Source organism: Engraulis encrasicolus, chromosome 14, assembly GCF_034702125.1.
Source record: "Engraulis encrasicolus isolate BLACKSEA-1 chromosome 14, IST_EnEncr_1.0, whole genome shotgun sequence".
NCBI lineage: Eukaryota > Metazoa > Chordata > Actinopteri > Clupeiformes > Engraulidae > Engraulis > Engraulis encrasicolus.
The window spans coordinates 55021728-55043516 of record NC_085870.1 but is presented as its reverse complement, the minus strand read 5'-3'; the positions used below and the strand labels follow the sequence as shown (position 1 = coordinate 55043516).

Below are 21789 nucleotides of genomic sequence, written 5' to 3'. Positions count from 1 at the left end.
GAGGGTCATAAAAAAGTAAGACTACAAGAGGTGGATTCACCAACATTGTTAAAATATAGGACTGAATTGCAGTGATTACTGCTTATAATTATTTCATGGTCACACAACTGGTGTTACTGATGTGGTGTTTTCATACACATTTAACAGATCAAGGAATGACTATGTATTTAAAAAATATTTTCATTCTAAAAAAGATGATAACCTGAAACATGCCTAAGCAAAATATGCATTGTTTGTCAGGCAGGTAATGCTCAACTTCTAACAATACCGTGAAAACCAGCATGAGATTTCTATATCTAGGTGAAGGGAATTTGTGCATGTGCACTGGTTTATTTGGTCTGGGTTGTCCAGGAAACAAAACAAACAAGGCAACATACTTGTAGTAGGGCAAGGCAAAGGCAACAGCGAGGAGAAGGGGCTGGGCCGGTTACAGGTATTGTGACTCCATTCAGCCAAGAATGGATTACTGAACGGTCTACTGGGACCAGCCCCAGGGGGGGGGGGTTATTGTCTGGCCCAGGGGGCCACGGAGTCATAACCTGTCCCTGCATTTAATAAGTGGTTACAGTTATTACACACTGGCCTTGTCCAGCCCTAAGTGCAACTCTGATTCATGAGAATGAGCTCCATATTAAACTACTACAGGATGGGTCCTAAAAACATCCCCTTTGTATACCGCTTCTTTGAGACACTTACGTGAAATCAGATACTTTGAGGCCCAACTAACACAACTTTCAATTAAACTTAGTGTGCCTTTTTAGTGGCAAGGTAGAACCCCAGTGTGGTGACCCAAACATTTGACTGGTAGTGTATACATGTACTTTGCACAGATTGTACAGAGTAGATCAGTGGTTCTCAAGCTTTTTTGAAGAAATGCCCCCTTGACCTAATCATAAGCTTGCAAATGCCCCCCGGACCTCACCAAAGCCCCCACACAACAAGAAAAAGTGAAAACAGCACAGCGTAATAATACTTTTCTGCATACAGTTATTGATTATGCTACATGATTGTTATACAGCTTTAGAGAATGACGTGAGGGCTTCCATTCACTTTGAATGGGCCAATACAACCCTCTCAGCTCTCAATGCCCCCCAAGGCCTCTCCGACACCCCTAGGGGTCTATAGAGCAGCCCCCATTGAGTAAAACTAGAGTAGATCCAGAACCATTCTCTATTCAAGGTTGCTGAGCCACTTCACCATGTCTTCCCACATGCATAACTCCATCAGCTCTGCAAAGCAGAAGGGGGCCACTGAAGGGAACACATGAGTCGAACTAAACCTAAAACTATTCTCCCTGAATAATGATCATGCTTTAAGTCTGTAAGAACTATGCTATGACAGGGTTAAACACACCTAATGCAGAAAACAGTCAGTCATATCAGGTGAGATGACATGTTTTGCAATTTGGCCCATGTTCAGCGTCAGCCAGAGGAATATCATTCCTGGATGCAGCTGGTGGTTAAAAAACAGGAAACGCCTCTAGTTTCACAATGAGTAAGGACACCCCTGGGGACAGACAGGATCATTTGTGACAAAAAAGCAGTGCAACATTGTGTCGTAAACATTCAATTGCAGCATTTTGTCGACCTGATGCAGGCATCCAAACAGCCGATCATAATTAACAACTGCACCAGAACAATTAAGAACTGCAACAGAACAATTATGCTGCTATAGAGCAACGAGTCTCTCACCCCCCCCCCCCCCCCAACTGCACTCCTCTCAGTTATGTGGCAATATGGATGTCCATAGCTGTACAACTGGTTACAACAATATGCGTGTCAATTAGCTGTACACTGCTGCTGTACAGTAATCGACACAGGTCGACTACCACTTGCCCCCGAAATGCTGTTCATCAAATATTTGCCAAGATCCTCTATTTAGTACTCACTCCAGGAAAAGACGAGAGACATGCAATTGCAATCAGAAACACACAACTACGCATTCACAAGAGATTTAAATTATCACTGTACGAAACGCAGTAGGTAGGCTAACATTACTGGTATGGCGCATTCGTACGAGACCAAGAACTCAAACATTATCTGTAATTATTCTGAATTATCTGTGCTCCATAGGTAATATTAATTCAGTGTGAATCGGGCTTTAGACCAATAGCCCTGTAACTTGTGATATGACCACAGGCAATGGTTTTAAGTAGGCCTACCAAATTCCATTTTACATTGGAGACAAAGTGTGAGCTGTTGGGTACCATATTGGCCCAAATGTAAGACGACATTTTTTATCTAAAAGTAGATTTTTGAAAAGGGAGCTCGCTATCTGGCAGTACCAGTTAAAATCAAAGAAAGTAGATTGGAAAAGAACAATTACTGGCTGGAAAATGCATTGGCCACAGTGTAGTAGGGAGGCGTAGCCTGAGGACACCTTTAAACTTGCCTGATTATCATAGACTTGCAATGGCGATTCTATTTAGAAGTAACGCCGCCGAAGGTGCTGCATCACTAGGAGGGCGCAGCCTGTCAGCGCTGTTTGCCGTCATCAACCACAAGCATTCAATAATGATGGGCACAAGAGTGGTACCTGTCTAGTTAGCCTGCAAGAGTGTGCAAAGAGGGGCATGGAAACTATAATGTGAAATGTGTTCTACTTACTGTAACTTGCATATACAACAACAGCACTTTGACATTTAGATTAATTATGAAAAGCAAAAAGTTTGGTCTTAAACAAACCTTTTCCCAAAAAAATGAACTGGCAAAAAGTGAAGAATTATATTTTAGCAGGATCAAACAAGAAGTACTGAAATATTTTGTCTAGTAACAGTTCACCATTCAAGTTGATCCACAAATGTGAGATAAGATAACAGATCATTTTAAAAACGAACACTCTCTCTCTCTCGCATGTGCACACACCCAGGCAATAATGTGGGGGAAAAACAGTAAGTCACTATTCCTCTCTTGCCTCAACCTTTCTCTGATTTCAGTTGCCGGATCAGATTTACAGGTTGTTAGGCCATTTTTCTTAAAAGGGGAACTTTGCTATTTTGAACATTAAGGCCATTTTCTGAGTTGTCTGCAATGTTTTAGAGTCCTCTTCACCGTTTTTTTTTTTTCATGTTTGCTGCAGTCTCTGATTTGGCTAATTTGGATTTTATCTCAAGCAGCTTTAGAATGACGGTCTATGAGCATGTGCAACTATGTTCTTAAAAGCCACCTTAAACATTTGTTTTATATTACATTATACTGTATTACAGATACAAAACTGCACTCAACAATTCTGCAATTTTTTCACTTTTGGCCAGTCAGTGATGGGGGGCCCTAGGCTGCCGCCATATCTAGCCTGTGCGTTAATCCGGTCCTGGTGATGTTAGTTACCTTCGCCAGAAGGTTATGTTTTGACCGCTGTGTATTTATTTATTTATTTATTTATTTGTGAATATGTTTGTTTGTTGTTTGTTTGTACTTCGTATAACTCAGTCAGAACTAAGCCGATTTTTATGAAATTTGGTGGGATGATTGGTCATGACCCAAGGAACAATCGATTAGTTTTTGGGAGTGATTGGGTCAAAGGTCAAGGTCAAAATGTTTGTTTGTACTTCGTATAACTCAGACAGAACTGAGCCGATTTTTATGAAATTTAGTGGGATGATTGGTCATGACCCAAGGAACAATCGATTAGTTTTTGGGAGTGATTGGGTCAAAGGTCAAAGGTCAAGGTCACGAAAAGGTCAAAAACGTAAATTGAGCCGATTTTTATGAAATTTAGTGTGATGATTGGTCATGACCCAAGGAACAATCGATTACTTTTTGGGAGTGATTGGGTCAAAGGTCAAGGTCAAGGTCACGAAAAGGTCAAAAACGTAAATTGAGCCGATTTTTATGAAAATTACTGGGATGATTGGTCATGACCCAAGGAACAATCGATTACTTTTTGGGAGTGATTGGGTCAAAAGTCAAGGTCAAGGTCACAAAAAGGTCAAAAACGTTTCTCTTTGCCAAGCACTATATGCCAGAACAACGAGTGCATGCTGAATTGAATAAGTGGTCAAGACTGGGCCAAAAATGTAATATTACGATATTCCGGTCCGATTTCAATGAAACTAACACCAACATTTGGAGAATGTTATGCCCCACACTCTGAAGATGGCCAGAAAAAAATAAGTGGTGTAGGCGAAGGTTTGCGCTCTACCGAGTGCCCATTCTAGTTTTGTCACTGTGACTGTTGTAAAAAAAATATCTTGATGAAAGTGAAATTGTAAGAAGGCTTGTGGACATGATGACATATCTTGGAGAGTTTCAAAGTCCTGTGTACAACTTGCTCCCATTTTCCCTTTAATCCTCAACACATAACCAAGAGGCTTTAAGCAGTCTGTTATCACCCCTGAGCCCAAAGTCCATCGTGTCTGAATGACAGCTGCCCAGTCGCCCTGAAGTGCTTTGAAAGATCATATGTTATTCACTGCCCAGCTCATGTGACCAATTACATTTTGAGTCCAGAGCTGCAGAGAGGGAGAGTATTCCCCTCTGAATAAATAATTAAAAACCGTAAAAAAAAACACCAACATTTAATCACATGTTCCGCTTTTGTCATTTCCAACAACTCTACAAAATTTCATCAAAATCCATTCATAACTTTTTTGAGTTACCCTGCTGGCAGACAGAAAAACAAACAGACAGACAGACAAACAAACCAACGCGACCGAAAACATAACCTCCTTGGTGGAGGCAATGATGCTCCTCATCAAAAATCCTTGCATGTGATAGGGTGAACAACCATCCTCATCTGATCTAGGGGATTGTTCCTCTCACACCAGTTGATGAGTTGGTGTACCTCCTCCATGTATGCCAAGTCGCCATTGTCTATGACGAGGCCCACCACTGTGGTGTCATCAGCGAATTTGATGATGTGAATCTGGCACAGTAGTCATAGGTCATCTGTGTGTACTGGTAAAGCAATCTTTATATTTGAGCAGCAGCATTAGCTCACAGCTGAAAATAGTGAAACTTTTTGGTTCCTACTGTATGCTAGGGAGTTATGACACAGCCGGTCTACAAACTCTGATTATGGTTGGAATTGGTATTATGCTCAGTGATGTACCATGTTATGACTTTGTTGGATTATTTATGAGTGAGAGACATGACGCCTTGGTTTTTCGTAACATTGGTTAAAAACCCTCAAAACTGTTATTTTTCCTCTTAAAAACAAATGTCAATAAAGAAGATGTGGTACATTATGTTTCATATTAGTCTTAGATGAGAAGAAACATTCTTGTTAAGATTTATGTAAAGGTTTATATGTCAAATATCCTGCGGTGTGACTGTAACATTAATGAAACCTGGAATATAATATATATATAAATTAACCAACAACATTTTGAATAATGTATGAAGCATTTGGTATGATTGCATAAATATTTACTTTATATTAAGATATGTGAAAAAAACTCAAGACAGTAATATTAACTACAAGTTCAATTTCGTAACACAAATTGCGTCCTGTGGGGTGACATGTATGTTTGTGTTTGTGAACGGGTAGCTGCAAGGCCAACTACAAGGGTCTTAAAGACTGGCTCCTATCCAGTCAGTACCTCAGTTATTGGACAGTGCTGTGGAAGCTTAAGGTGACTATTAACCTCTTAATATGTCTTCATATTGCGATGTTTCTGTCACGCAATGCTTAGGTTCATTGTCTGGTGTCCTGTGGTGTGACTGCTCTTATAGAAGGAAAAAACAAATTTTATAAATAAAAACACATATTAAGATTAAACACAATATCATTATCAAGTTAGCATGAGCTCAGATGTCATTCATGTCTACAAAAGGATTAAAATGGCCATAATGCAGTGAATTTCCTGTGATGCGACTTCATTTTCCTGCGGTGTGACATGCCTATGCAATGTGTTGATGCAGGACACATTTTCCCAAAAATGTCAAAAAATTTGGCGAAATTCCACAGACCACTAAGTGCTTTATTTTTTTTCAATTTTTTCCATCAATTTTTTTCAGGAATTGGAAAAACTTTTTTTTGGCGTTACACCCTTAAACGTCAACCACCCTTATCCATTCATTGAAAGTAGAGCTGCACAATATTAGAAAAATATGCGATACATGATAACATGACTGTACACCGCGATATCGATATTACTCGCAATATTTAATATATACATATTTCCCCTCTCTATTCGCCATTCTACACTTTATCATGTTCGAAACAACTGAGAGCAATGTTTTATTTCCAATATTATTTTTATTAAGGGAAAACATGGCTAATATACAGCATCAAATTAAAATGTCAACCTGTTCAATACCTTTTTTTAACCTTTTCATCAAATGTGCTGTTATTAAAAATTAAAAAGTAGGGTTTAAAAAGTAAGATTTAACCAACTTCTGCGATACGTGTATTGCAAGCCGTGATATCGCGATATCGATACATATTCGATATATTGTGCAGCCCTAATTGAAAGGCAGTGGAGTTAGTGCTTGCTACCACAAGTCTCTGGGGATTCCCTGTTGGCGAGAGCAGGTTACATTAGCCTACAACTTACTGGGGCAACATAGAATTCCGCTGCTGCTGAGAAAATAGCGCCCCCCCATCATGCAACATTTCATTCCATACAAGATTAGTTTCATTTCAATCGTTATTCTATCAACATAGATACTTACATCAACAAAATATTATGGTGCAGCCCATGTGAGAATTAATTCCTCACGCTCTTTTCCTTACATTATTTTAGAGCGTCTGTGCGAGCAGAACCCATCATAGCTATAATATCATAATCGATGTATAGACGTGTGTGCAATACCAAAAGTAAATTGTGAGAATTGACAGTGATGGTCAGATGAACATTTTCCCTGCAGAATGTTTATGGCTTATAGCAAGTCGTGAGGTATGACAAAAGGCCTACCTTGAAGGAAATGGGAGGTAGTAAGAAAGACTGACCGACTTCCCTTGGCACACATCCACTCTCTGCCTTATACATTCCTCACAACCTGAAACCAAATGTTACCAGCAGTACTATTGTTGTTGTGAGGCGATGTCATGACAACATAGAAAATGTTTGGTCCAGTAAGGTAGATCAGCTGCTTAAAGCACCTTCATTGGACTGCAATACTACTCATCATGACTACAAATACTACTTCTATACTACTGATCCTAATCTACTCTGACTACTACATGTTTTTTTAGACTTGATTTTGTGTACTGTTGTAATTTTAAATATGTCCAAGAGTTTGTTGTAGGGCTCCTAAACACAACACAAATTCCCTTAATAAAGGTTCATTCATTCATTCATTCATTCATTCATTCATTCATTCATTCATTCATTCATTCATTCATTCATTCATAAAACTGGTGATGGTCTTCATTCATTCACTCCAGTGTCCATAAAGATATTATATACATATTCATTTCGGATCCACTTTGAAGAGGTCCTAACAAAAAAAAGCAACAACCAAAAAGCTACTCTTTAAACATTATAGACTGTAACTTAAGCCTGTAGCTGCAAGTTGTCTGGAAAGGAGTGATAAATGTGTGAAGTTAGACTGATACCAAAACAGGAAAACTGCCTGAGGGCCAGAGAGTTTCAGATACCAAGACGTTAACATAAGCCAACAATGGCTGCAGTACATGCAGGTAATATCCTGATTTGAAAGATAATAGTGGCAATATTCCATGCATGCAAGTGTGCTAAATGTGATAGTAGTAGAGGAATGTCCACTACATTACATTGCATTTGGCAGATTCTTTTTAACCAAAGTGACGAGTGGTTATTTGCGCTACTGTTGCCTTTGTTTCAGATCAAACCAGTCTGGCCATTCTCTTCTGATCTCTGGCATCAACAAGGCACAGAACTGAAGCTCACTGGATATTTTCTATTTTTTGGACCATTCTCTGTAAACCCTAGAGATGGTTATGCGTAAATATCCCAGTAGATCAGCAATTTCCAATCCCAATCCCACCTGGCAACAACAACCATGCCAAGTTAAAAGCCACTGAAAACACCTTAATTCCCTATTCTGATGCTCAGTTTGAACTGCATCAGATCGGCTAAGTCTACATGCCTAAATGCATGGTGACGACAACAACAACGACGACAGCGACAACAACAACGACAACAACAACAACAACATTTGTATAGCACAATTCATATAGGACATGCAGCTTAGTGTGTTTAAAAATTGAAAAAAATGATAATAAAATAGCTGATAAATTTAAAAAGTTTTTTAAAAAAGTTAAAAAAAAAAAAAAAAAAGTTGGCACCGGGACTGGGGCAGCTAAAGTCATGAAAGAGAAGTCTTTACTTGCTTCTTGAAGGTTGAAAGAGATTTGCCTTGTCTTGTATCTTCCAGCTTGAATCTAAAGCCTTTCCTGCGTTGGGACATATCATGACTACATGGGCCCATGGGCTAGACAACAAGAAAGTCCTCCCCTTGATGTTGCTCATCACAACTCTGCATTCAACACCGTCACCCCCCAACATCTGGGGCCTATACTACAAAGCTGGTTCAGGATAAGTTAAGGTTAAGTTATGAGGTAAATCATCTAATGCCAGAGCTTTTTTTTAAGAAAATGAGGAGTCCAGGCTCCAAGGTTGTGTGCCATCCCCCTGCTGTTCACACTGATGACCATGATTGCTGTGCGATGTCAATCTCTTATTTATATGTTTATATGTTAGGTTTAAACTGCACATTGGAGACTGGTCAAACACAATCTCAAGCGTCTGTGTTAACCCTGTTTCAGAGATATTTGACAATAAAGTACACTTGATTTGACTCACATACAAAACAAAAAGATCTAGGGTTTTAGATACAACGTTAGAGACCTTAAGCTTATATTGTTGGGGGTTTGGGGCTTTGTCCCTGAGAAAATGACAGTTGTTAAAAGTGTGATGTTTCCAAGCACAATATGAGAATGGAAATATAGAGGCTTGGGTATTCAGGACTCTCTTGGGCTCCTGGACCCGGGCCCAGTAGGCCCGTGCAGTAATCCATCCCTGTTCCTGCGTTGCGTTGGGTTGTGTGTGTGGTGTGCATGTGTGTGTGTGTGTGTTGCTCCATGTGAGACTTTTCCTGTGGCCACAAATAAAAACACCAAGGGTGCAGGTCAAACGACTTCCTCTCATACTTTCATTGTGCTACCGTCATCTTGGGGTTACCCCGCCTCCTGTGAGAAAACAATACAATAGGTTCCTACTGTCAACCAGTGCAGAGAAAATGTTGTTGTTTACTTGGGTTTTTTGGGTTTTTTTTTTTTTTGGGGGGGGGGGGGGGTGCCATTTAGCATGTCGATTTCAAATAATAGAGGTGGGGGCTGTTTTAAAGGTGGCTGCCTTCAATATTGGCCTAAAGTGCAGGGGGAAATCCTGGTTTGTGTTCATAGTACGGCCCTCGGAGGACTTTTACAGCCCTCGGATGAATTTGAAGTGGCCCCTCGAATGAAAAAGGTTCCCCACCCCTGTTTTAGACGGTCCACCACAACTGGAGGTTGAAAGAAGAAAATGTCATTCCATGCCAATTCAACTAAAGCCCAGCTGAAAAAAAATCTGAATTAAAACCACCTTTAGATCAGAGGCTTGCAGGTTCGAACCCCAACTTTCCACTTCCTACCTCACTCCGTGGCTGAAGTGCCCTTGAGCAAGTCACCTAACGCCACACTGCCTCCGGGACTGTAACCAATACCCTGTAAATAACTAAGTCGCTTTAGATAAAACCGTCAGCTAAGTGTAATGCAATGCAACGTCAGCTAAGTGTAGTGCAATACTGGTTCTAACCATGATGGAATTCACTCTATGGTATTTTCTTTGTGAAGGAGCTTCTACTTTTATCAAGAGCAAAAAAAGTCTAAACACTATTGGAGTGCAAACACCCTGTGTAGGCCAGTGAGCTGCTCTTGAAGGCCTCACCCTCATGCTGCCTTACAAACAATACGCAATACATTATTTTGCAAACTTGATAAATTACTTTTCCAATATTTAGAACAGGTCAATGTAATAATATTAGTCAATGGACATTTAGATAGCATTTGTACTTCATTTTCATTTTAATTATCAATTTCTTTAATTAACCTTGCAAGTTTCTCTTCAACTAACCTGATTATTCCCATAAGAAATGGTGGGATAAGAAAATGGTGAATAAAATGAACGGCAAATCTTAAGTTACTTGCACTTTCATAACATTACAGAGCAGAGACCTATAACAAGTAGTAAATCAAGATCACAAGATCAAAATCAAGATCATGTCTGAAAGCAATAGCCTACCAGTAGCAATAGGATTTGTATAAAACTAATATATATAGGCCTACATACTTATATATTGAATAAAGTATTATAGAAAGTACAACTATGAGCAAAGGCAGATGAAGATAAAGCCGTTTTTAGTTTCATGTTAAATCACGCTACTGTTGGGGTAGTTCTAAATTTTAGTAGTAGGCTAGCCAATGACCTAGGTGGAGTGGTGATCTCTTTTTTTGTTTCGATTAGAATTCTAGCAGCAGCATTTTGGATTTGTTGCACCTGTCTGATAATAAGGAATGGTTCTCAAAAGTGCACAGTGGGGTAGGCCTATGTAGGCTACCATGAGCTCTCTTCTTTGGTGATGGTATGGGCTGTTGTGCTTCTGTCATTATCGGGCTATTACAACACAACCTTTTATGTAGGCCTAGGCTAAGGCACACTTAAAAAAAAAAAATTAAAAAAAAAAACACTGGCAAAAAACAAAGAAGTTACAGGTAAAGTTTTGTTTGGCCTTTGCACCTGCTGTTGCCATGTTGGCTACCGCTCTCCTCATAGGCCTACAAATTGATCTAATAACTTTCCCCGTCTTGAACAGCCATAGGTCAGTCGTGGGAACTTCTACGCCTAATAGAGAAATATGCCTAGATCGAGGCTAATTCGTGGTGGTCACATTCTATAAAACTGTTTGGACTCATCCTCATTTGTGAAACAGTGTATCCATGCGTAACGCCTGCCTAGATCTGGCACACGGGTGTGTCCTTCAGTGCTCCCACTCCTTTTCAGTTAATTCAAAACATGGCAACCTGGTAACTCCACCACGCAGGTGGCATTCATTCAACTGAAAAGAAGTCGCACACAATGACTTTTTAAAACTTGAACATTAAAACTTAAAGAAACGACAGTGAGTGAGTAGGCTAGGGCTATTGAATGGCAAGAGGAAGCGAGACAAAGCTGCAGTAATTGGTAACATGATAGAATTTGAACCTAACAAATAAGAGAAAAACTTTTACTCACCTATCGAAACCAGGCGAATATTCTCACGGTCCAAAAACTCGAGCGCGACGGACACGTTTTCCAGCTTCATTTGTCTGAAGGTTGGACGGGGATGGTATTTCCGATACATCCTCTTCTGACTGAGAACTTCCAGCAGGGCGATGAGTCTCAGGCCGTCGCTCAGGTCGATCTGGAGGTCTGCTATCCGCTTGTTAACGCACTTCAGGTGCTCGTTACACCACCGCGTAAAGGTGTTTTGCTGGATCTTTTTCCATGGCGCGTCCTCAGCCAGATCTTTCTCCGTAGCAGGCATTTCTTAAAATAAAGCCCTCTCCGTTTTCACTTTTGACTATTTACTAGGCGACACTGAATGCGTTCAGTCTCACAGTCTGAACTAGTGAATGTTTGACTTCTGGGATCCCAGTCTCTGGAATTATTTGCTTGCTCAACATTACCGCGCCTGCGCATTATGGGCTGTGAAGAGGAGAAAAGTGGAACACGCCTCTACCTAAATGTTGCTCAGCCGGCCTCATAGATCTCTCCCATTGGATGAGAAACTCGGTCTCGGTGCATTCAGACACTTGGTGGTGGTGGTGTGTGTGTGTGCGTGCGTGCGTGTGTGTGTGTGTGGGATAGACCTTGGCTACACTGTAGCCTATCTCTTCTCACTAACATGCTAAAATGTAAAACGGGGCTGGCAGATCTAAAACTCCAAACCTGTAAAACCACACCTGGAAGAGACATAACAATTGGACAGAAACAGAAACCACACAAAAAAGCTTGTTATACACTGCTCCGAAAATAAAGGAAAATGTTGAGCAGTCTGTCATGTTCGACATTCATGGTGAGTCCATTGTGTCTACTGTTGTGCATAGTTAAAGGCAATAACCAAAACAAGCCCCCCCCCCCCAAAAAAGTAATTCTGCAGTTGGTGACCACAGCCCTTTTGCCTTTTTTTCACAATTTCTGGCTGTTTTTTTGTCACTTGTATCTTGTCAGTGTCCCACCCTTGCAGACACCATGAGGCGGTGTCCATCACCCACGGAAGCTGCTCAACTAGTGCCAGGGTTGCCAGATGAGGCTGATGATTTCCAGCCCAAAAAATGCTCAAACCCCGCCTAGAAGCACAAAATCCCGCCCAATTCTATTGATGTCTATGGCAAAAATTGGGCGGGTTTTTCTGCTAAATGCCATTTTTACCCGCACACGGCCATCCTAAGCAGCCCAATTGGGCGGGAAACAGCCCAATCTGGCAACACTGACTAGTGCCACTAAGATCAATGCCACGTCAATGTGCACTGTGGCAAGGTAGCAGGTAGCTACTATGTCCCCCAGCACATTGTACAGAGCATGGAGGAGATGCCAGGAGACATGCCAGTAGGCTACACCAGGAGGGAGATAGCCATCCCTCTGCTGGGTCGTAAACCCTCCTATGGCCTCCTCCACGTAACCTGCATGGTGTAGTGGCATGTCTCCTGGTATCTCATCTATTCTATGGACACAGTGCTGGGGCACACAGCAAACCTTCTCGCCACAGTGCACATTGATGTGCCATCTTGAATGGCACCTACAGGGGTATAGAATTGCATTATGTGACTAAAAAATAACAGCCAGACAGGATGACAAAAGAGAAATGGTCTGTGGACACCACTGGCAGAATAACTGAATAACATTTTTGGTTATTACCTTTAATATCTACCCATTGGTTGTTAAATTTGCACAATAGTAGGCAAAGTGGATTCACAATGGGTGTTGTTTCCTAACTGTAGAAGCTGATATCACAGATGTTATGATTAACTTGGGAATTGTATTGCATTGTTTTTGTGTACCTTTTATTTTTTTGAGTAGTACATACATACTACAATTCACACAAACCAGCAACCCTACAATTCATTGTTTTAACAATCTTGATTTAGCATGACAACTCCCCAACAGCACACTCAAACACACACTTCACTTTTCGCTGCGATTGCTCCAACAATGTAATCATGACATGACTCACATGGTTCAGTTGGGTGGACCACCATTACCTCATACCTCCAACACCAACTTGTGTGTACACACGTCTCATAGTAAGAATGTGCTATGTCTTTCTGCCTTGTAATTTTGTAGTCAGCTGGTAAACCGCAGAAACAAAAAAATACCACTGCATTCTTTATGAGTTCTCTGCTTATAGGCCTACTCAGTATCCACTGTTGAATCTATTTTAATGAACCTCATTCAGTTGTACATGAAAATATGAAAACATATTAGCATAAGCATAAGCAAACTTGTTGGAGTGGTGACATCCTCTTTAACCTTTTTTGTAAATTAATGCTGGAAATAGTGGTTCCAATTCCAATTGCTTAACATTAAAGTATGAAGTATGTAATGTTTTGGTGACACATCTTCCGCCTGTATCGTCATCAAGATTTGAACATCTTGCTTACTGCCACCCCCACTATCCTGAGACTTCAGTGTGTGTACTCTAAGTGGTGTTGTGAGGGTCTGGAACCAATCGATTCTTTTGAATGACTCCAAGACGTGAACGGTGTGAACCGAATCAAAGCTGGGACCCAGTCGTTTTCGTTTTTCTCTGTTCGTTTTGAGCATGTGATCTTGTGGGGATGGGGGGGGGCAAAAGTGCATTAGGGAATGGCAAAAGTGGTCCTTAGAAGGAGGAGGACAATCAATTGTTGTTTGGACAAAGTGACCTAGAGGTCAAGTAAAAAATGCTTTCCTCTTAACACTGAATACATCATTAAAAACGTTTTAAATGCCTCTTTGAAAGGAACGTGCCACTATGTCGAAGAGCCATAAATCCCATCTCTACTCGCATCTGGAGCACAGAAACAGCTGTGTGTGCAGACACACCCCAAGCAACTGAATTGAAAATATAACACCCCAAGGCAGTGATTCTCAAACTGGGTTCGGTACCCATAAGGGGGTCACAAAGAGAAGGGACTGTTTTGCATAAAACCTTGAATATATGTTTTTATATAGCCATTCCATAAATTGGTTAGTAAACGGTAGGCCCCTATTCATTTGTACATTAGTAAATGTAGCTATCTAGTTTTCCTGTAAATTTCACATTAAAATTCAGCAAAATTAAGGGACAAAACATTTCTGGAACACCCTAAGGAAAAGTCAACACTTGTAGCACCCATTTAATAATGTCAGGATCAAAAACCCCTCCAGTTGCAGCTTATGGTCAGTATACAAAGGATCACTAAAGATCTAACCAGCAATGTTTCTTTGCCTTCCAGAATGCCTTCACCTTCCAGAACGACTAGTATGTATGCCATGGATCACAGTTGTCATTAACTCAATCTGATAAATGTTTCCATGATGTCTTAACACTCACACTCACCAAGTGGCACAATGTAAAAAAAGTGCAGTACATTACATTACATTTGGCATACATTTTTTTTTACCACAGCGGCATACAATCGAGGACATAATCCTAGCCAACATAGGGTGACCAGACGTCCCGGTTTAACCGGGACAGTTCCGGTTTGGAGTTGTGTGTCCCAGGTCCCGAGCAAACTCTGTCGGGACACAAATATGTCCCGGTTTTGGCCACCCACTACATTGCGCTACATGTCTATCAGGGTAAATATATGTAAAAGATTACATGTTTACCTGCCACAATTAATGACAGCCAGCTCTTGTATAGAAAGTCAGACTCCTTCAGACCCACCCACCAAATAGTCCTTTCTAAGTCACGCGCAAAGTGTCCTGGTTTCAGACTACAAAAATCTGGTCACCCTAAGCCAACAACACTAGCAGATACAAAGTGAGTAGGAAATATACAGAGCAGCAAGTGCCTATGCTAAGTAGGGTTAGTGTTTTTTTATGTAGGCCTACATTAGCACAGGGTTAAGTACAGTACACATACACACTACACATCATGCCATGGAGTCAGTGGCAGAACAATTGCAAACAGGGCCCCAGGGCAAGACACTGATATGGCCCCCCATGAGACCGGCAAAGGTCATAATAGGGCCCCCACCACTAATAGGGCCGGGCCCTGGGCCAGTTGCCCTACTTGCTCCCCCTATAGCTCCGCCCCTGCATGGAGTCCACCCAGGGGCAGGGGGAGCTCTAACTATTAGTGCAAGACAGTCACTTAAGAGAAGAGTCTTTACTTGCTTCTTGAGAGTTGAGAGAGATGTGCCTAGGATTGCCATATGAGTGATTTGTTTATTGTTTTTATGTATATTTTCATTTTGTTTTTGACTGCTTTACTTTATTATTCTATTGTATATTATTTAATTTCAATGCCAGGGACTACAGATGAAAACTAAGGCTAAATCTGGTGCAGTGCATGGAATGGAAACAATTATGTTTTATTTGTACATGGTCCTAATAAACTTGACTGATTGATTGATTGATGTGAATCTCTTCCGACCTTCTGCACTGTGGTAGGTTTGCAATGGGTAAGATACAAGTAAAGGCCTACTGTGTGGGCCCTATTAGGCAGTGGTTTTCAAAGTGAGGGCCAGGAAGCCCTTGGGGGCCGCGAAGGAGTGCAAGTGGGTCCGTGTCAAGTTGAAAAAAGTGTAGCAAAACAAAATAAATAATTGAATGTCAAATAAGCTAAACAATATTCCAATTTGTTAGGCACAATAATCTATTGCATCTCTGAACTATTATTGTTGTTATGTTATATATCCGAATAGTGTCCTCACACATGAACATAGGGTTGCAAGGATGAAGGAAAACATTACTGTATGCCTATAAGGGCACACTTAACAAAATGGTCAAATTGTGCACTTCTTGATAAAAGAATGAAACTGTCAAACTGCTCATTGATCTAATCAGCCAGTCACATGGTGGCAACTCATCTGGTGCAGTTCAAAACCAGCATCAGAATGGGGAAGAAGGGTGAACATTGTTGCGGGTGCCAGACGGGCTAATCTGAGTATTTCAGAAACTCTTTATCTACAAGGACAGTGGTTCTCAAGCTTTGTTGAATAATGGCCCCTGGACCTCATCATAAGCCTGCCAACACTAACCTCGCGCACCATCCTACGTACTTCCGCCAAGAGACTTGGCTCCGCACTACGTCTGGTACCTGTTTTCTGTGGAGCGATGTTGAGCGGTAGGATTTGACTGGTGTTCTGATAAAAGGTCCTACATTGTAATTTTATCCCACGGTAGGATATTCTGTCAGACATGTCAGTTAAACGGTCCTACATCACCAAAGATAGACGTCAGACATGTTTGTTCAACAACTTATCCTGATTTTTCCGAAAATTTCCTTCCTGCTTCCTGCAAACCATATCAGATCAAACAACCTCCAGACCATGAATACGAAATGAAATGGTAGTATTATGGGATGATCAGGACCAGGCTATTCCAACACCCCCTTAGTAACAGCATTAAAAAATAAAATGGACTAATGGCCCCCTATGGCAACTAAGCACTGCCCACTCTCAGCTGTATCCTTCTCAATGCTCCCCTAGGCCTCCCCAACGCCACCTGGGGGCTTGTAAAGCACCTGCTGAGCGACACCATACTATGATATTCACACACAACAATCTCTAAGGTTTACAGAATATGGCCAGAAAAAGAGAAAATATGCAATGAACTCCAGTTCTGTGGCCGGCAATGCCTAGTTGATGCCAGAGGTCAGAGGCGACTAGCCAGACTGGCTCATGCGGATGGAAAAAACAGCAGTAACTCATATAGCCAGGTATGCAAAAAACAGAGAAGAGAAGAGCATCTCTGAATGTACAGCACTTCAAATCTTGACGGATGCGCTACAGCAGCTAAAGACCACACTGGAAAAACATTGCCTGGCCTATACTGTAGTCTTAATTTCTGCACCTACACAATCTTTGAGCATGAAAACATAGATTCATTCCACCTTGTATCAATAGTTCAGGCTGTTGGTGTGGTCATGTGGGGGAACATTTTCCCTTAGTGGTCCCTTAGTACCAATTGGGCATCACTGCGACGCCCAGAGGCAAGTGTCAGGAATTCGGTTGGTAACATGATTCCCATAGACTCAAATTCTTGGCAGCAGCTTTATTTTTGAATGAAGGAATATAAATCGAATTAATTTAAATGAATTAATTCACCTTTAATGCACTTTCTGTGCTCTACGCTGAACTACTTTGTTACCATTTCAATGTCTGTGTGTCAAAGTCTCCATTAGTCGCCATCTCTGTGTAAAAGTGGAACACAGAGGTCAATGGGATTAGCCCAAGTCTTACTTCCATGGCTCTGGTACCAACTGATCATAGTTACAACATCACAGCCAACTTGAGTATTGTTGCAGGAAGTTAAGGCAGTCCAACCCAGTACTAGCAAGGTATACCTAATAAAGTGGTCGGTGAGTACAGACCACAGCATTGTTAACAGAACAGGTGAAGGTTGTTAGTTCTTTTACTTCAAAAGCCAAAGTTCAAAAAGCATACAAGAATTTCATGTCGCGAATGGTCTTTCATGTGCAAGTGAGAAACACATTTTTCTAAAAATTGAAGAAAAAATATATATTTCTACTGTTCAGGCAACAAGATAGTTTAATGTTGAGACTTCTTTCTTTTTTATTATTATTTTTCACCATCACAAATATCCAACCTCTAGTCAGGAAAAAATACACATTTTTAAGGCAAAACTATTCCCAGTTAGGGTGAAGATGTGCAGGGCTACATACAGGTACAGTATGTGTTGCAACAGCCTGTGGAACAGGCGCCATGGTTTAGCAACCAATCAAATGGTTTGACCCATTACCCCATAGAGACATTTATAGTTAAAAAAAAAAACCTTTGAAGCAGACACCATTACTTTAATAAATCACTCTCCAGATTGAACAGACCACATATCAACCACATATCAAGGAACAGTTTTAATTTCAAATGACTTAATATTTTGTAGTGTCATTGACCAGGACATTTTTGATTTTTGCTCACACAATACAAATTAACAAAGGCTCGGGTACATGGACACACACTTGTGCTACAAGCATGTTGAACAGACAAGAGCACAGAGGGACAAAATGGGGTAACAACACTAATATCCCTCCCGTTTCACCACACTGATTCACTCCTTGTTAAATGTGACACTGCACAAAGTTCTGTGTGGCACTTGGCTTACAAACAAAGTAGCATTTGTTAAATTAAAGCGATACTGTGCCTTTTTTTGGAAGTAAGCTCATATTGCACCTCTCCTTGAGTTAAATAATTGAGTTTTACCTTTCGTCTGTGCTTCCTGCCGTTCTTTGAGTCAGGCAGTGCAAATTTTACCTCCAATCTAACAATTAACATTGAATCCTCTGGTAGAACTCAATTATTTAACTGAAGGAGAAGTGTAAAATGAGAGTATTTCCAAAAAATGGTAAAATGTTGCTTTAAGTGCATCCCCCACTCCCACACACATTCACACAGATACATACAGGTACAGTAACACCTAGAGAGCTCTGTTGTAGATAGACGTTAGGCACTTCACCCTTGGTGCCCTGATGTTAAACATTTGGATTTGGCTTTTTACATCTATTTAGAATACCACATCAAAATCTAACATGGCAAACCACGGAGAAAGAAAAAAAAAGGAAAAGAAGAAATAAAAATAAGATCTTGCCGGTAATTTGGTACCCACCTAAAAGAAAAGTGACCTATTTTAGGCCATTGTAAAAGTCAACATTCTCACCTATTGGAAAAAAAAAACAGCAGATATATTTTTTTCTCTATAATATAGACGTAGCAACCTTTTATTCCCTCTGATTCTATTCTGTATTTACAGGTACATTTCTATACAGTTGCAGAACAGGAGGTTCCTTTGGGGGAGTGGGGGTGGGGGGTGGGGGGTAAAGGAGAGACACACCTCTGATCACAAAGGGCCCAAAAAGGATTTTGGGTTTTCTTGAGAGAGAGAAGAGGGACTGAGGTGAAGGGGATGGGATATGTAAAATGAATCGTTTTAGAGAGTGTGTGTGTGTGTGTGTGTGTGTGTGTGTGTGTGTGTGTGTGTGTGTGTGTGTGTGTGTGTGTGTGTGTGTGTGTGTGTGTGTGTGTGTGTGTGCGTGCGTGTGTGTGCGTGCGTGTGTGTGTGTGTGTGTGTGCGTGTGCGCATGTCGTCGTGTCGTGCATGTGTGCATGCATGTGTGTTGAGAAGGAGTACACTCTGAACTCCAGATGTGCCGCTGCCATGGCGCTGTTCAAGAGGGGCTGCTCTTTGACAGGCCGGGGTACAGAAGTGCTGTCGCCATTGCCACCATCACAGCCACCACCGGCATCCAAGGCATCCAACCGCTCTGGAAGATGGCACAGACAGAGAGCAACACACACACAGGCAGACACACACACACACACACACACAGGCAGAGAGAGAGACACACACACGCACACACACAGACACACACAGACATTACACTTTTCTCTTTTTTTACTGGAGAGGGAAAAAAACAGTAGAGGAAAGTGAGACATAAAGACAGCGAGCGACCGGCGTACAAGAGCGAAAGAGACACAAAACACTTTCAATGGGAGAAAATCAGTCAGACCCAGACACAAGTAGTTGATGCAAAAATGAAACACAATGATCTGCCTTCATGAAAAAGAAAGCAAAAGAGTCACCAAGTTTCATTTTAGACAAAATGAGAGTGGAAGAGCAAAAAAAAAAGACTTCCAAAGAATATAAACAAGAAGCCACCCTCCCAAATATTAAAAATAAAGGAAGGAAAATAACGAAAATAAAAAGGTAGGAAAAGAGGTAGGAAAGAAAATGATGATTTAAGCAAGACAGGAAGTGTTACTTGGTGAGTGAATGGTTAAGGAGATGGAAGTATGGAAGGACATTTTATAGCATCTCTCTCCTCGCGACCCAAAACTAAAAAAAAAGGATGATGAAAGATGCAAAGTGGTGGATGGAAGTATGTGTTTGTGTGTTTGTTTTTTGCTCCAAAATGGCCATGCATGCATAAATGGAAGACAGCATGATGCACAAGGGGAAATAATAAAGACAAAATAGACAAAGACAACTTTGACGCGATCGCCACGGTGTACCTTTCTACCATAACTGGCCGAAGCACCAGTACAGCAAAACCAGGATAAGGCCGATGAGAATGGCTTGGGCAGGCTGCGATATGGATGGCTAAAGGAGGAAGGAGGGACATTGCAGAAAAAAATCAAGTTCAGAGCTATAGTGGAAAAACACAAACACTTGATCTAATGGCTGAGCAGGTGAGCTGGAGGGGGATTTGATGGTTTGAAGGGTAGGCTCTGCAAATTAAAAAAAAGAAAAAGGTGGGGTAGGGGGCGGCGTATAACCACACCCCAAAATATCATCTCCAAACAATGCCCAATATTCAAGCCTTAATAAACGATGTTTGGACGTGTTGAATGCTAGAGAAAAGACAGCAGATACTTTTAAGTGGAGTGCACATAAAAAAATTGTTTCACTATTCAGATGAATGACCTCCAATTATCCAACCAAGTCCTTGTGTGGCAATCCAGGTGCATGAGTCATACTACACAACATGCACACCACCCCATGAAAACAAAATACACCAAAGAAACGCTTCTCATCCAAAGGTTATTCCGATCCCAGATATGCTTCAGACAGATATACCAATACCATGGCTTTGTTATTGCACAGGTGCAAACCAGAGTCATGGAATTCAGAGTTGTGACAACCGGGGTACAGGAAGTCGGTTGGTGACATGATTCACACAGATTCAAATAATTCTAGGCAGCGGCTTTCGTTTCACTAGAGATTGACACTGCACTTTCTTTGTTCGACACTCATGCTCACTTTCTGGAAATACCTATTAGTGTGTCCAAGGCTCCATGAGCTGCCATCTTTGTGTATTAATATAATGGAACACAGAAGTCTATGGGATTAGCTTAACTCTTACTTCCATGGCTCTGGTGCAAGTCTGACCGTGAGGGGGTGTGAGGTTCTGTCAGTATCTCACTTCGTCAGCATCGACAATGTGGAGTGTCGGAAGGAAAATCATTACTAAAGGAGGAAGATCCAATTGGGGCGCATTTTCAATTAGCTTTGCTTTGCTTGTTTAGGTTGCAGGACTGCTGATTTCCGCATCCCAATATGTTGCACAACCATCCCAATTGTAGATGAGGCAATTGAATGCCAATAAAAATAAACCAAATGACTGACATTTTGATGCACATCATCAACAAAATGAATTAATACTACACTGGCCAACTGAGAACAGATGCATTTGAGCCTCACACTGTCATCTGCTGTTTTTGTCCAGCTGTTGAACACGTCATCTAAATCCTAACGTGGTCATGCATTCATCTTGCATTTCACAGCCGGTGTGTGTGTGTGTGTGTATTATTTTTTGTGAAGCACATTGAATTGCACCTGTGTATGAAATGTGCTATACAAATAATCTTGCCTGTGTGTGTGTGTGTGTGTGTGTGTGTGTGTGTGTGTGTGTGTGTGTGTGTGTGTGTGTGTGTGTGTGTGTGTGTGTGTGTGTGTGTGTGTGTGTGTGTGTGTGTGTGTGTGTATGCTCTACTTTTGTATGTGACAAATAACACTCATTGTATTATTGTATGCTTGTGCGTGATGGAAACTAGCTTATTTTGTCCACCTGCCATTGTCGCCAGATGATTCTAAAATCATCCAGCCACTCAACATGTTTGCCAGTATACATATTCACC

At 41.1% G+C, this 21789-nt stretch overlaps 2 protein-coding genes across 8 annotated transcripts in view; both read right to left on the bottom strand.

The window, feature by feature from the left end:
* flnbl (filamin B, like) overlaps window positions 1–11704 on the bottom strand; it is a 249417-nt gene extending 237713 nt beyond the window's left edge. For 3 of the 4 annotated variants that reach the window (XM_063216182.1, XM_063216181.1, XM_063216183.1), the window contains exon 1: window positions 11198–11704. In XM_063216182.1, the coding sequence (XP_063072252.1) occupies window positions 11198–11489 (292 nt within the window). In that variant the 5' untranslated portion in view covers window positions 11490–11704. The remainder of the gene's footprint in view (window positions 1–11197) is intronic. The other variant, XM_063216180.1, reaches the window with a different exon arrangement.
* Window positions 11705–17996: 6292 nt separating this feature from the next.
* The window catches only part of slmapa (sarcolemma associated protein a), a 72053-nt gene continuing 68260 nt past the window's right edge, over window positions 17997–21789 (bottom strand). For 3 of the 4 annotated variants that reach the window (XM_063216172.1, XM_063216175.1, XM_063216173.1), the window contains one exon: window positions 17997–19415. In XM_063216172.1, coding sequence (XP_063072242.1) covers window positions 19320–19415 — 96 coding nt within the window. In that variant the 3' untranslated portion in view covers window positions 17997–19319. Of the gene's footprint in view, window positions 19416–20163; window positions 20252–21789 lie in introns of all 4 variants that reach the window. The other variant, XM_063216174.1, reaches the window with a different exon arrangement.